Source organism: Delphinus delphis, chromosome 13 (assembly GCF_949987515.2).
Source record: "Delphinus delphis chromosome 13, mDelDel1.2, whole genome shotgun sequence".
Classification (NCBI taxonomy): Eukaryota; Metazoa; Chordata; class Mammalia; order Artiodactyla; family Delphinidae; genus Delphinus; species Delphinus delphis.
The window spans coordinates 37,668,530-37,685,402 of NC_082695.1; the positions used below are offsets into that span (position 1 = coordinate 37,668,530).

The window sequence follows — 16,873 nt, forward strand, 5'->3', positions numbered from 1 at the left end:
GCCTGCCACAATTTCATGGATCCTGGGTCATAGCCAAATGACTTTATACTTACAGCACAGCAAGCAGCATGAGCTTCACGTTCTCATCAGTTCCCCTTGCCCTCCGAGTCCCACAGGGGCAATGCAAAGTGGTCCAGGTGGGCGCTGAGCATGCAGTGAGTTTGCATCATAGCTGAGGAGCCCAAAGTTTAGGGTACCTGAATCTTTTATAATGAGCTCAAGCAAATCTGCCCAATTTTTGCCCTGGAGAGAGCCACTATCTTTATTATACAACAGCAAACAAACCTGCTTTCCTCTCTATGGAAACACAATGTCTTCCACGGCTGTTCACTATACAAATCTCCTTGGCAAAGACAGTGTAGAACAAACAAAGGCTGTCAGAGCTTCTGCTCCCAAGATGTGAGAAACGTAAGAGACCCATGGAGAATTTCCAAAAGACATTAGCTAACTTTTCATTTCAACTGTAGCACTCCTATTTTAGAGCCCAAACCAGGTTTTATCTTTTAAAAACTCACTTTAGTCATGAAATTTAACAAACATTTGTATGCAGCCAGGGACTAATTTACAGCATGGCTTCCATTCATCTCAGTCATGAGAAAATACCATAGCAGTCATTATTAAAGGTATCCATCCATAAATTACTTTTATTTCTCATTAAATGAGCACAGAGTCATTAGCATATTAATAACAGATATGTTTATTATTACATATCCATCAGTGCGGCTTTTAATACCACTTGAAACATGCATATCATCCTAGAGACGAATCAGTTTTCCAGTGCTTCTTATTTGATAGACATTACTGCAAAGCCATTATAAATTACTGAGGAGGTATTTGGTTAAAAAAATAAACAATAAATCATACTGCCCATATGAATCAACCCTTGCTATTGAACAAGAGTTTAACAGTATTTATCTGGTAATTCCTATGTTAACTGGAAAACATCACAGATGTATTGCCATAATTTTCTTTTATATTGGTGCAACCTTCTACATATTTTGCAGAGTTTTATGAAGTCATTCATTATTTTAGCAGGTAGTTTGATGCAAAGATTGTACTCAATTTATGGAAGTCCACCAAACCTCTAAATATTTTAAATTAAGCCAATTATCAATGAAAAACCCCCAACACACATAATTTTCTGAAAATATGTTTTTTGAAATTTTTATATTTAGTCATGGCAGTAAAATAATTCTCTCAAATTAAGGCACTAAAAGGGCAATGCAACTCCCATCAAAAGTGTTCTAAGAATAATTTACATTTCAAACAGTGCATACATTTCTTATATGTTTGTTAACTTAATGTCTTTATCACTTAAAACCACAAAGAAACATATTATATAATTACAGAAATGATGTACCCCACAAAATGCTTTTAAACTTGGTTCTTTTGTACAGTTAGTTCCTAATGTCTCTAGTAGTAAAATAACTCAATATGGCTTGGCAAAAATGCATAGATTAAATGTAATTTTTTTGCCTTCTCCCATTCCCCAATCTACAAACTTGCTGAAACACATACAGTATTTTGTAAAGCATAATGTAAGATATTTATTTTCCATCAAGTCCACCACAGGCAATCAACAGTAAGGCTTTTAAATTCTACAGTGAGGGCACTGAAGTCAAGTGATGTCACTGCTTTCTTAAAATAGTTTTGTATAGTCTTGCAAGAGCATAAAAACTGAAGTTATTAAAAAAAAATTTCAGTTGTCTCATTTTGAGATATTTTCTTTACTCCTTCCATGAGCTGATCTTGATAGTGACGGCCATTCCACTTGAAAGTGAAAGTCTCTTCCTCTCACTCGTATGAGGAAAACTGTGTTCTATCATGATTGACAGGCGTTTTCTTAGAAATTCAAAAAGGCAGCACCTTTTTAAAAAAATATATCTAGCTAAGCTTTCCCTCAATTGTATTTGCATTACATAGTAATAATTAATCTAATCTACCTGTAGGCAAACCCGCAATAAAAAACAAAAACAAAACAAAACAAAAAAACAATCCTCAGTGTGCTTTTGTGCCAAAGCAAGGACAGAATAACAGCAATCTTAACCCTGAAGCCTGTGATATTGTGTCAAAGGAACAGCCTTCTGCTCTGCATGGTAAAAGATGCCTGGTTTATCAGGTAGCATCCCACACAATTCCACAAGGCACTAGGTCACATGGTTAACTGTTGAGGGAAAAAAATAAAAAATTTAAGAAATGTACGCAGTTTAAAAATTCAGAAAACAAAAATTGGAAGGAAAGGTACATATACATTATATATAATAGTTAACTAATACACAAAATTTGGAAAACAGGAAAAAGGAAAAACACACTATTATCTCCTTTTTGCTTCTACTTTGTTTCAAACACTTTTTTCCCCCCACAAAGCTATAAAAAATTTTAAGTATTTTAGATTCAGCTTTTATCCTATATAGGAGAGGGACAATACAAGATTCTACAGAAAGAAGTCCAGAGTGAGGTGATAATGCACTGGAATAGTATGGTAGCTGAGGAATACAGAAGGAGGAATGGCTATGAGTCATTTCAAAGAATTAGACTTGGTTATTGATAATATGGTATGAAGAAATGGGATAAATTAAATATGGCTTTAAGCCTGCTTGGAAGACTTGGGTGACATCAGCAGAGAGGCAAATCAGTGTTAGGTCTCAGCTTCTAGATTCAAATGTCCCTCTTAATATAAGGATTACACTCTAGGGAAAGTTGGTATTTGGTATAGGAGAAAAAACATAGGCTTCAGAAATGGATAAAAGTGGGGTCCAACCTGACTATGCTACTAGTTGGCTGTGTGATCTTGTGCAAGTTGCTTAATTTCTCTGAGCTCCATTTTTTCATGTGTTAAATGAGAACTTAATGAGTTATCATAACCGCTCCTCAGGAAAGGGTTTATGTCCTGTAACTGCTTGTTTTACCATATAAATATTTTTGAAAAAATTCCATCAAAACAAGATAAACTACACTCTCCCAAAAAGAAGAAAAGAAGGATACTTAACTGGGAAGTTTATTTGTTAACACTGATAATACCAAATAATTTTGATTAAAAAAAAATCTGCCAACATAGTTAAAAATAAAATGAGCAAAGTTTTACATGAAACTATTTACATTAAAAAGGAGTGAACAACAGTCGTTTAAAACATTAAGGGCTAAATATGTACCATAACCAATGACAATAAAACCTGACACTGAACTAAATAAATATGACATTTATAAACATTATTAGCTTCTAACAAGAATCAGTTAAACTAATTTGTAAAGTCATTTCAAGTCATATATAAATGCCCAGATACAAACGATGCCCTTTATGGGGAAAAGAACAATCAGACTCTGGATTTTAATAGATATTATCCAATCACATACTCACAGTTAAAAAGGTTAACATTTCAATCCTTACCTAGTTTTTCCAGATGTATTTTTGACCACTTTCCGGAAAGACTGATTTGCAGTGGATCTTGTAGAAAGTGTTCGAGGCGACGCACGAACAAAACCAGATGGTGGATTCTTAGGAATCTTCTTTACTAAATGAGTTACCCATTTTTTTTGTTCATCCTGAGAACATGCTAGTAGCAGCATATCTCTTGCTGATGTTACATCATAACTTACTATTTTAAGAAAAAAGAGCACAATTAAGGTCACATAATACCTAAAAGAGCCTTATCAAATATTCTTACAATTTAAAAAGATTTACTATGCTTAATTAAGCTTGGACAATATCTTGTCTTCTTAATTCAATTAAGTTGGAAAATTTAAAGAGAAAATATTAGTCATAAATTAGTAAGAAAAATAAAGTAAAATCAGAAATATGCATGTGGCTCCACCAGTGCCAAAATATTACGTCTTATTATCTCTTTTCAACTTGGTATAGGAAATGCCACATCTGAAGAAGTTATTTCATTGGGATTTAAGTCTCTAATTTGTTACATGTTATAAAAATAATTTTTATGCCTTACCTTTACATGGAGAAATTAAGTCCTCTTTCTTATCTAAGTGATCTCTGTGGCACTTAACGTGGCACCTTCGACATTCCAGGGCAGGGGGTGGCTTAAAAACATGCCAGAGAGGTTTGGCACAGGCCTCACAGTTGGCGGGAAAGTGGTAGAGGGTAGGAATGAACTCATGACCTTTGTGGTTTTGAAAATTAGTTTTCTCAGCTTGTTGCACTGGTTCCATCTCTACGTCTTTTCTACATTCACCTTCATTTGCGTATAGTATCTACATTTAGGAATGGTAAACAGAAGATTAAAAATAGGTCTTAATCTATACATACAAGTTTCAAATGTATAAAAGTATTGGTGTATTTACATTTACTTCACAAATACACTTAGTACTTAGGTAAAGGATCTTCTAAAATTATATTTTCAGATTTTTACCTGGAATATTTTAGGAATTTCTTCAGTTTCAGCTCTGTACACATCTCCTTGGGTTACAGGACGAACATGAAACAATTTACTAAAATGAAAAGAAATATGATGTAGGCCATTATAAAAACTCATTTATAGCAAAAGACAGATATTTCGTTGACGAGAACACAGACGTGGCAAATAAGCATAGGAAAAGATTAGTCATTAGAGAAATGCAAATTAAAATCACAGTAAGTATCACTATACTCCTATCAGAATTTTTAAAATAAAAATAGTAATAACACCAAATGCTGGTGATGATGCAGAGAAACTAGATCACTCATACAACTGTGGGAGAAATGTAAAACTGCAGAGTCACTCTGGAAAAGAGTATGGCAATTTCTTACAAATCTATATATATGAAAACCTGTACATGAATGTTCACAGCAGCTTTATTTTTAATAGGCCAAAATTGGAAAAAACTTAAATGAATGGTTAAACAAACTGTGATACAGTCATACGATGGAACACTACTCAACCACAAAAAGAAAAAAACTACCTCTTGGATGGACTTCAAGGGAATTACACTGACTGAAAGAAGCATATCGAATGTTACATACTATTTGATTCCATTTACATAACATCCTTGAAGTGACAAAATTATACAGATGGAGAACAGATTAGTGGTTGCCAAAGATTAGAGAGGAGTACAGAAAGGGTGCTTCCTATGGCTATAAAAGGGCAATGAAGAATCCCTGTGATGAAACTATTCTATATTTTAACTTGGTGGTGGCCATACAAATCTATACATGTGGTAAAGGCATGCAGGCTGGAAAGGCAGAAGTAAAACTATTATTATTTGAAGATGACATTACTGTATACGTAGAAAAGCCCTGCGGAATCCACACACATACACAAAATCTCTAAAACTAATAAGTGATGAATATTCAAGGTTGATATACATAAATAAAGTGTTGAAATAACCAGATATCCACATGAACAAAACAAAACAACCCCCACCCCCCCGGAAAAAAATTAACCTCAACCACTACTCCTTTTTTTTTTTTTTCTTTTTTGGCCGCGCTGCGAGGCACGTGGGATCTTAGTTCCCCAACAAGGGATCAAACCCGTGCACCCTGCAGTGGAAGCGCAGAGTCTTAACCACTGAACCGCCAGAAGACCCTCTACCACTACTTCTTACCAAACATAAAAAGAAACGAGATCAATCAGAATTTAAAAATAAAACCTAGAAGAAAACATAGAATACCTTCACAATCTTTGGGCAAGCAAAAATGTCTTGGACAGACTACACAAAAGGCAATAACCCTTTTCAAACCAGTGATACATTGGTTTCCATTAAAAGACACCATAAAGAAAATGAACTGGCAAACCACAGACTGGGAAATATTTGCACTACATATTCCTGACATAAAATTTGAAGCCAGAATATATACAGAACTTCTGTAAACCAACCTTAAAAAGATAAGCAGCCCAATTAAAAAATGAGCAAAAGACTTGGAGACACTTAAGAGATACAAATGGCCAATAAATACATGGAAAGATTCTTGCCATCATTAGCCATAAGGAAAATATAAACTACAACAAAATAGCATTTCACATCCATTAGAACAGCTAAAAGTCAGACTGACAACACCAAATGTTGGTGAAGACGTGAAGCAACTGAAACTCAAATATTGCTGTTGAGTATAAACAGTATAACCTTTTTTGAGAACTGTCTGGTAGATTTATTTACACAGATTTACTATATGACCCAGGATTCCACTCCTAGGTATTTTACCCATGAGAAATGAAAACTTAAGTCCACAAAAACGAATGTTCAAAGCAGTCTTACTTAAAATAGCTCTCTTAGAAGCAACCCAAATGCCCATTAACAAAAGAATGGATAAACAAACTGAGATATATTCATTCAATGGAATATTACTCAGCAATAAACAGAACAATCAATACACACAACAAAACACTATGCCGAGTGAGGGAAGCCAGGCACGAAAGAGTACATACTATAAATTCGATTAGTATGAAGTTCTAGAATAGGCAAAACTAAATCTCAGTGATAGAATTCAGATAATCTTTTTTTTTCCCCTTGAGGAGGCACAAGCAAGCTTTTTAGGGTGATAGAAACGTTCTTTATCTCGTACTGGGTTTGATTATGCGGGTGCTTACAACCGTCAAAAGTCACTGGACTGAACACTTAAGATGTATGTATTTTATTGTATGAAAATTACATCTCAATAAATAGGTAAAACAACAATAACAACAAACTCTCATCAACATAAAAAGTATTTAAGTTAGTTGAAAGATGTCTTTCTTATTAATGTTTATGTATTATTCCAGTTAAGCTGATTATTTAAATTTTCACAACTAATGTCTTTTTTTAAAATTGAGAAATAAAATATCAGTACTCTCTGGTACTTGCTCAATTTTTTTAACATTTTAACTATAATCAGCTCCACAATGTTTAATTACAAAGGAATGGCAAAACTTCATTTTAAGTTTATATTTCTCTGTCGTACCCACCACACTTCACTCTGAATTTGTATGTTATTGCATATATTTTACCTTTCCTGCTACTAGCCTGTAAGCTCCTCAAATATGAAACTGTCTTACTCATTTTATACAACCTACAACACTTACGATAATACAGGCAGCAGTGCCTAAGAAATGGTTTTAGAATGAATACAAGGAAAAAAACCTAAGCTTATTACAGACCTCTTTGACCTATTATTAAAAAAAGAAAAGATATATTTTATTTCCTTCTTAACAATGACCACATAATCATATATTTTGAGATGTTCTGTGAACATAAAACCAATAAACACTTGAAATTAAAAAAAATTGTCTTTAGAATACATCGATCAGGTATGCAAAATTTCCCCTCTCATATTTTGATAAAGATTTAATATAGTTATTATTTAAATTTGTTAAGAAAAAAGTCAATAACGTTTAAATAACAAAATATAAACTAAATGGTAAGTCTAAAAATAATTGATTATCGTAGGTTAACACTCAGTCTTAAAATTCAATAAAAGGCAACTTACTCAATGTCCAATACCATAGATGGATTGGATTGTTCCTTATCTTGTTCATCATTATAAAACAAAATTTTTTTGCTGCTTACCACAACATACTGAAATGAGAAAAAAGGGGGGAAGAGGTAAGAGCAGTATTAACTTGGTTTAAAGTGATAAGCACAATACTTGCCATTTATGTCTAGATCATATTGTAGTAATCTAAAAACAATGCCAATAATAGGACAGTTAATACAAGTTGTATGCTTTAAAAGTAAAATATATAACAAAATATCAATTAGAAAAACTGAGGCATATTGTACCTGTTTCTTCCAGCCGTATCTTTTGATATTTCCTCTATTTGGTATTGAAAGCCAACCTTCAATTCTTGATTCTAGAAGAAGAAAAAAAAAATAGTGTTCAGCCTTAAATTGTCACAAAAGGAAAAGCTATTACAAGTTGTCTGACAGCATGCAGCAACAGGCATTCGAACACAGCTAAATGAATAAGTGCTATAATTTGCTCTTTCATGCTTCAATCACACAAATCAACTTTAATGGCCATACAAATACTGCAGAAAAAAATTCCAAGCCACTTTCCGCATAAAATTAACATTCAGTACTCAATTATAAAAGTATGAAGTAACAACAGTACCCTTAATAGCCAGGCAAGACTGGAATGGATTGCAGCTTAAATGGGATATGATACAGAAGACTTTAAATATCATTTAACATTCATATAAAAGTATTTAGCAAAAAAAAAAAAAAAAAAAATGCAAGTGGAACAAATCAGAGCCATGATTTACACAAGAAAGAGCAAGCAAAAGTACACAAGTGTCCTATTACTCACAGAAGGTAAGAATAGAAGATAAATAAATAAGGAATGCAGGCAGAATCAACTAGATATAAAGAATAAGAGACAAGTATTTTATTTGTTTTCTCAGTACAATGTTCTGATAAACTTTTTGGTAAAACACCCCAAATAATTTCATTAAAAGTGTCCAAATTTGGTTGGGAAGGGGTCCTTAATTCTAGTGGTAAATCCAATTACAATTCTTAGCAAACTAAAAGAGGTATAAATAAAGCCTTTCAAGTTTGTAGCATCAGAATTTAATAAACAGTAAAAGAACACAGAATTCAGTTGGTAAAACTGCTAATGTTTTATCAGTTTGTGCATACCAGAAATTCTTTGACTAATTTGATCAGTGCATTTTATAATTATTATTACTATTTAAATATAATTAATGTTTATTAAAAATATCTGGGGGAAAAAGATGATTCCATTTAGAAATGATTATTTTATATCAGGTTAGAGATAAGAACATTTAACCGTTTAAGATCTATTATATTTGAAACACAAAAGAAGGGACAAGTGACCAACTGTAAGGTACAATGCTATAATGTGACATTATACCATGGCTCAAATCATGACCCGTAAGGGGAATATATATTACCCTCCTCCATATAACTTAAAAGTTGTGAAACAGTTCGGTCTTACAGTAATGATAACAATAGGTAACGTCTACTGTACATTTATTACTTCCCAAGTGCTTTACAAGGAATACCTCATAAATAATCTGTAATAGTCCCATGAACATAGGATATTACATTCTTAGGAATATAGGATAAAGTAGGTTCTACTATCATCCTCCATTTACAAATGAAGAGACTAAGGCTTAGCTAGGTGAACTAACTTACCCAAAGGTAATCACAGCAACTGTCAAAACTTTAGGGTTCACCCAGGCAGTCTAATTTCTGAGTTTAAATTCCTAGAGCACAATGATATTCTTTCCTTAAACAAGCTTTGCAGTTAACTAAATCAGGAGTAATGTTATTGTTCCAACTTCTTCCCTGTACCTAATGCCCTATGCTTTTGTTATTCCCCTTCATCTAAATTGTTGTTTTTGTTAAAGTTGAAGAAATAATAAGAAACTTCAGTTCAAAATGATCCCCCTCTTCTCCCAAGTTTTTTTCTTAGTTGCCGTTATTTAGTTCATCAATAATTAATTTGTTCCATCGGGCATTTCCTTGGTAAGTTTTGTGAGAGCAGGGGACCATATACTAACACTTTATTTTATTTTATTTTTTATTTATTTATTTATTATTTTATTTATTTATTTTTTTTGGCAGTACGCAGGCCTCTCACTGTTGTGGCCTCTCCCGTTGCAGAGCACAGGCTCCAGACACGCAGGCTCAGCGGCCATGGCTCACGGGCCCAGCCACTCCGCGGCATGTGGGATCCTCCCAGACCGGGGCACGAACCCGTGTCCCCTGCATCGGCAGGCGGACTCTCAACCACTGCGCCACCAGGGAAGCCCCACTTTTTAAAAATTTATACTCCAAGGCATCTGACACACAGAGTAGGTACCTGATATATACCTTTTTTGCTTATTTTGCAATTCTTTTTTTCTGACTTAGCCAATTAAATTCACCCTCTATTTAAATAATGGTTGTAATTTAAAAACCAAAGGGCTGCTTTAAATTAAGTAACATACAGAAGGCTGTTGATCATTCACAAATATTCTGTTGTAGAAAAGGAAAAAAGTTATTGCTAGGAAAACTTCCCTTCAGTGTGCCAAAGTCCATTTAATACCAGTAATTCCTCACTAAAAATAAAAGATGTAAAAGCCACTGAAATCTTGACATTTATACAAAATTGTGTATGCCAAAATATTCCTCCCTCCAAGTTATTTCTCTATGAGAATAAATGCCAAAAATATTTATGCTTTCTGGCTCTAGGTTTGAAATATATTTTCAATGAATTGTTGTATGTTGAAGACTGTATGACTGAATGTATGTCATTTCAGTGTTCCTATAGAAATTTTATACATCAAAGGCATTTTATGAATTAAATAAGCCCAATTTTATATTTGCTCTAATTTAAATAAAATGAAGAAATTAGGAACTCAAAAAAGATGCTGAAGATATGTGAAGGTTTTTGCCAATTTAAAACAATAATGTTATAGGAGAGAATCTTAGTCTTTCCTTCTGGTGAATTCCCTTCAGAGAAGCAGGTAAACTAAGCTCAGTGATAAATTAAAAAAACTACTTACTTCTGTCTTACATGCAAGTTAATATACCAGTTTTTTTTTTAAGTATATAAAGACCTCCTTCAAAACTATGACCACTTGTGACCTAAGTGGCAATCTGAAAGTATAATGCTCTAAATTCTATCTTTTACAATACAAACACAGAAATCAGCTTCTCCAGATAAATAAAAGAAATGCTGAGGACTTCTAAGTCTATATTATTATCTATAACATACTACTGAAGTACAAAAACAACTTGGTCCCAGGTTTTACATATTTGTAGAGCAATTTTAACTTACAAAAAAATTTAGATGTGCACTACTGCAATATCAGCAATTAACTCCTTTACCCAAATAAGAAAGAGGTTAACTATACGCAAATCAGTATCAAATACAGCCAATTTAAACATCAAAGCTAACCACTGAAGACTACCAAAGTTTACTTGATAAACTACATACTGCTTAAGAAATAAAGGTAGAGAATCACTCCAAAATTCTAAAATTATATTCAGAAGTGATATAAAAAAGAAGAAGAAATCAATGCTCAAGAATTCAGATGTACTTATTATCTCCAATCATTGATTAGATTTGGGCAAAGTCAGAAACTCTTATATACTCAAATACTTGGAAACATACCAAGAAATCCAGCATACACAGGTTTAAGTTACAAAGTCTGAGATCAAGCTGGATGGAAAGAGAATGATGCAGATAATCCATAAGAGATAATGAATATTAATGGATGCTGATACCAGTGTTCTTAGTGCTTCATCTATTTTTACATTCTTTTCAGATTCTTAGGTCAATATTTCCAAAAGTAAAGGAAAAAAAACAAGGAAGGAGAGCCAGATATCACCTTAGTCTTTCTGTCATCTAGGCAATAGGAAAACCTTAACCCTAGAGGGTAACCTTTATATCTACAGTGCTAAGGCCACAACCTGCCACAGAACCAAAAGGAGGATGAAGACACAAGAGAATGAAAGTGATATTAAGAACTTCAAAGGGTTATAAGTCAGAGAAGGATAACCATTTTCTCTAAGGTTTTTAGAATTGGGAAACTTAGAGAGATTTAATCTAGTTAATGACAAGATGCCAGCTGAGAAAATGACAGAGGCTGAACTCTAAACAAACAAGATAATTAAATGAGATTCTTTATATTGAATGATGAAATCTAAGAGAAATAAAGTATATTATCAGTTTATCCACCTAACTACTTAAAAAACCATCTCACTGAACTAAAAATATGATCAATATTTCAAAAGGCCTTCATTTTAACTATTTAACTATTCTAAGACCTCCCTTTGTAAATCTGTAGTTTAAATTCATTTATCAGCTTTCCAAACTAAGTAAAATTAATCATCACTTTCAAAAAAATCTTTCAGACACTTGAATGATATGTAACTCTCTCAAATTAAGGATGAATACCGCATCAAGTTTCCGTAGTGTAGTGTTATCATGTTCGCTTCACAAGAATGAATACCAAAATTCTTTACAATTCTTCCTAGATATTACCACAAAACCTTACCTTTATTTGCCAGAGATCTAGTAAATGGCAGACTTAGTACATATTTTCAATTTACTAGTAAAATATCTGACACAGAGGTAAAATAACATTGGTAATGATTATCCATTAATTTCTACCTCCAATATGAAAGTCATAGTCTCCAATATGAAAAGGTTCAGCACTACAGAGACCTCTGTAAAGTTCAAACTGAGAACACAGTTAATAGAGAAAGAGATATCCTAATTGGTCTCCCTTTATAGCAATGGAGAATGGCCACCAGAGCCTTTTTGTTTTCCCACTTTGTTTGAACTTTGAAATCCTTAAAAGCAAAATCTCTGAAAATACTAAGCTATTCTAAATATTATATACTCAGAGTGGAGCCAGTAGAAAAATTTAAAAATCTCTTTGCTGACTGACTCCTGAGTGGATTTATTAGGTCAGGATTCTGAAATCTAAATGGATATCTCACCTAAGTCTGCCAATCAAACCACCTGATGATGCTTTGAGTTTAGCCTTCCTGAATAAGCCAGGATGAAAGATAAAACTCATTACCTTCTCCCAACCTCATCTTTCAATTCAAATCCTCTAGATAGCATTCACCAATAATGAATCAGTCTCTGAAATGTTTAACTTAATACAAGGAAAACCAAGGCATACATAGTAAGACATTATAAACAAAGTTAAAGGGAAATGGGTGGGATAAAGACAAAAACCTTGTCAGGATATTTAACCTACACTAGAGAAAGAATTCCTTTAACTAAATAACTAGAAATATCTTGGGGTTAATGAAGAGGGAACCTAAACTACAATTTCAGTTCAACAAGTGAAGGAATGTAGACAAACTGCCCTAAAATTCATACTCTTTCTTAACTGATGATTAAGTCATAACTTTAGAAAGATGTTCAAACAACGGCTGAAGCTAGAGATTCTTATTAAATCCAAAGTGATCCTCTGATAAGGATGTGTACCTACAAGAGTCTCAAGAGGCAGGAGGTTTCAGAGAGCCAAAAATGGGAATACAGAAGGAATTTCTTGACCACTGGAGTAAGAAATATTTATTCCCTGTCCTTCACTTTCCAGATATCTCATTTTGGGCTAGCAAAGCCACCGAAGAATGAGGGCAGGGATTACACAGAATACAAATAAGAACTGAATTCACTTCCTACTTTGAGTCCCACTTTCTTGACCAAGAATGATAACGTAAAATTTTCTAAGTAGTCTATCAAGTTTCTTATATCAAATTCTCAAAAAACAAGTAATATCTGTTAAAACAGATCCCTATTATATCAAATGTGCTGATTCATATGTTTTTATGCATTATTCAGGAAATACATTAAATAAAGTCTATTTTCAAGTTTAGGACCATGTTACAAAACTTTCAAGACCTTGAACTAAGAATATGTAGTAGGTCAAATGTGTTGTGTGTGTGTGTATGCCTTTAAAATCTGTAATGCATGTTTTAATATATATAACCTATTCATTTCTAAATTGAACCTGTAATATGTGTATTGTTCATCTCTGTTAAAAAGACATAAATGTACTATAACCTATACTACAATGAACCGAAGAATGAGGCTGTGTTTATTTTTCAATTGATTCTCCACTAGAAAAAAAAAGGAAAAAGAAGAAAAGGTCTGAAATCCTAGCTACTCGCTTTTGCCTTTACTTGACTTCCTGCCCCCTCTCTGCATCTTCCAACCCCTTTTATCTATTTCACCAAATTTGAAACTTCAAGTCTGATTAAAGTTTATCACTATAGCATTAGGTGGGCTTCTATATAGAGCTGCTGTGGTTCTGATTATTAAGTATAGTTCTTAGTTTTAGCAAAAAAATACATAAAACACTGCAGAGCTGCTACTCATGAAAACATGTACAATCCTCCTTAAATGGTGAGAGTTGTAGCAGCAGCTTCAACTTTCACCATGGCATTAGGCTGGTTCAATACTGATTCATAAACATCTTCAAGTTTCTATTTAGTTAGAGCCACTCAGATCTATTTTAATAGTCTAAGACTGCTTATGACTGCTTTTATTCTATAAAATGCACTAGGTATACAAATGTCATCAGACTCTGGCTATCAGAAACATAAATCCCTTCTTAAGAATCCATGGACAAAACAACAAAGAGGTAGAAATCCAAATGAAAGAAATCTACATTAATTTCCATGACGTTTAAGCAAACTTGAAAGAAGTAACAGAAAATATTCTTACCTGGAAGGTTTCCATCAGTTTCATCAGCACTAGGAAAACTAGCAACACTTGTAGAATCTGATAGGTCCAAAAGTTTCGCACGCAATTGCTCAATGTCACTCTCTTTGCTAGCCAACTGCATCTGAAGCTCATTCCTATGTGTACATTCTTCTACCAATTGCTATTTTTTAAAAAATACCAAGATAATATAAAGAATCAAGATCAAAATTTCCAACATTAGAAATTAAGAATTAGTGGAACTATAAGTAATCTAGAATTATTAATACTAAAAATTTACTGTAAACTTCATGAATGTTTACTACCACAGATTTTAATACAACTATAAATGTGCAAGTTCTCTTCCTCAGTAATACATTGCTTGGATAAGCTCCTTTACTCTTTGCTTTAGATAAGTTTTTTTTTTTAATACAAAGCATCAAAAACCAAAACCAAACACCTGTTAAAACAACAGAAATTGCTTTTATGGCTTCAAACAAAATAATTTAAAAGATATAGAAAGCTTCTCAGGATGGTAAAATAAATGATGGAGTCAATGCTTGTATCTAAGTCTGCCTAAGATCAGAGACCATGTTCTCAATTTTGTGCTATTAAGCTAGGAAGCATCAAAAAAATTAAGCTTGATATTTTGAAAAGTGAGTCCTTATCCGAGGAAACAAAAAGGCTATAATACTCCAATTGCACTATCCCAACTATAGTCAATATTATACCAGTCATATCTCAATTTCAGTCTGAAGCCAAAGAGGCAAAACCCTTGGTTGTTTCTCTAAAAGTACCATCTCTAATCAAGCTGATGCTAAGGGGTAAAAATTATTCAAGTCATAGTTAATAGGCAACAGAGCATCTTTCTATTTTTTCAAGATCATTGTTCAAATTAGAGTAACAGTAATCAAATTATGGAGAATATAAACCTAAATATGATTTTTATACTAAAAAAACTAAATGAGATCAGTAGACAGTAAGTATATACAGCAATAACAATTTAAAATAATCCTACAAGTGCAACACACAACCTTACCGCTTGCATGTCATTCAGTTCCTTCTGATGTTTCACTACCATCTGGTTGAATTTCTCTCTTTCTTGGTTGAGTTCAAGTTGTAGCTTTCGATTTTCCTTTTCCTTCTTTCTCAAATCCTGTGTATTCGCTTTCTTTCTATCAATTTTAAAGTCTTTCCGATTCATTATTTCTGCCAACTTGTTAACAGCCTATTAAAATATTAAAATGTTATTAATAAGGTTCTTCATTGTAGCTACCCAATTTAAATCTCCACTAAAAATATATATTTTTCTTCAAAATCAGGAAGCAGGACTTTTTGTGTATGTGAAAATTAGGAGAACCTAATGAACGTTGGAATATGATCATTGGTAGCACAAGTAACTATTATTGATTCATCTCATTGTTCAAATGTAAGAACCAGACAGGCTTGCAAAAATCCAGTTATTGTTCAACAATTATTCAGCACTTATACTGCATGTAAGCACTCTGATAGGCACTAGAGACAAGGACAGAAAATACAATTATGCCCCAAAGGCATCCTAGTCTGGTGGAGGAGGAGGATAAGCAAGCATGACAGTACAGAGTGATACTGCTTCTTTTTTCTCTTAAGTGTCCCTTACTTTTTCCTTTTTTCTATTGGATTGTCTTTTTCTTTTTTGCAGATGCTCTTTATATTTATCTATATATGCTGCAAATATTCTTCGTAGTTTATTTTCTTTCAACTTATGTTCTTTTGGACTTTTTTGTATGTAATAAATGTCAACCTTTTTCTTCATGGTCTCTGTTTTGGTATAAAGGGAAGTAAAATCTCCACTGAAGGATTTTCAACAGGTATTAAGTGCATTTTTGAAAGACTACTCTAGTTGAAGGATTGTTGAGAGGGAGAATAGATTAGTGGTAAGGAGCTATCAAGTAGAAAATATTTATTTTACTGTAAAAATCAACTGAGGTACACAGCACCTTATGAAGAATTTAAACTACTGGATAACTTGGTAAAATGACAAGATACCAAGTTTTACTGTAAAAAATCTGATCTAGCTGCAAAATACAAAGCAAAATGATACCTCCACCCCTTTTAAGTTTCTTATTCACTCCCCATTCTTCTCTCTTGACTTCAGTCAAGTATGTGGTTTCTCCTCATTAAGTTTTCCTACTGTCAACTGTAGGTTTTCCATACAGTCTAAAACAAATTCTTCACTAATCAGGTGACTAGACGAATTAGCTTTCTTAACTCGATTGAAATCCTACTTCCTGAATAAGTCTTCCACATTTAATGAAGAAAGAATATTACATTACTTGTTCTAATGAAAAGCTTGAACCTTATAATCTCAGTTTTAAGAAAAGGACATGAAGAGCAAATAATAACTTCTGAATATATGATACTCAAATACAAACACATGGAAAAGGCTAAGAGCATGTATACCTGCGTTTTAAGGGTTCGTTCTGTATTGATATTCTTTTCAAAGGCAGCCTTAAGATTATTGATCTCCTCCTCCTTCTTCAGTTTATATTCTGTCAACAAATTATATAAAATGTTATTGCATGGCATTAATTAATTTCTGCCTTGCAAAGTAACAATGAGATACTTTTATAGAAATTTTGTAATGGATTCAAGGTTTATTTTAAGCAATAAAATATTTAATTCTTAGTTATTAGTAACAATAACTAATTATTCAAATTAGCATATACCACATAATAACTTTCAGTAACTTCATTAAGATATTTTTCCAGGGCTTCCCTGGTGGCACAGTGGTTAAGAATCGCTTGCCAATGCAGG

At 33.0% G+C, this 16,873-nt stretch overlaps 1 protein-coding gene across 2 annotated transcripts in view; it reads right to left on the reverse strand.

Annotated features, from left to right (window-relative positions):
* Positions 1-679: 679 nt before the first annotated feature.
* ROCK1 (Rho associated coiled-coil containing protein kinase 1) overlaps positions 680-16,873 on the reverse strand; it is a 147,714-nt gene continuing 131,520 nt past the window's right edge. For both annotated transcript variants that reach the window (XM_060028767.1, XM_060028766.1), the window contains exons 25-33: positions 16,520-16,608; positions 15,117-15,305; positions 14,102-14,261; positions 7,687-7,757; positions 7,394-7,482; positions 4,365-4,443; positions 3,945-4,206; positions 3,389-3,596; positions 680-2,164 (exon numbers count right to left, since the gene is read on the reverse strand). In XM_060028767.1, coding sequence (XP_059884750.1) covers positions 2,161-2,164; positions 3,389-3,596; positions 3,945-4,206; positions 4,365-4,443; positions 7,394-7,482; positions 7,687-7,757; positions 14,102-14,261; positions 15,117-15,305; positions 16,520-16,608 — 1,151 coding nt within the window. In that variant the 3' untranslated portion in view covers positions 680-2,160. The remainder of the gene's footprint in view (positions 2,165-3,388; positions 3,597-3,944; positions 4,207-4,364; positions 4,444-7,393; positions 7,483-7,686; positions 7,758-14,101; positions 14,262-15,116; positions 15,306-16,519; positions 16,609-16,873) is intronic.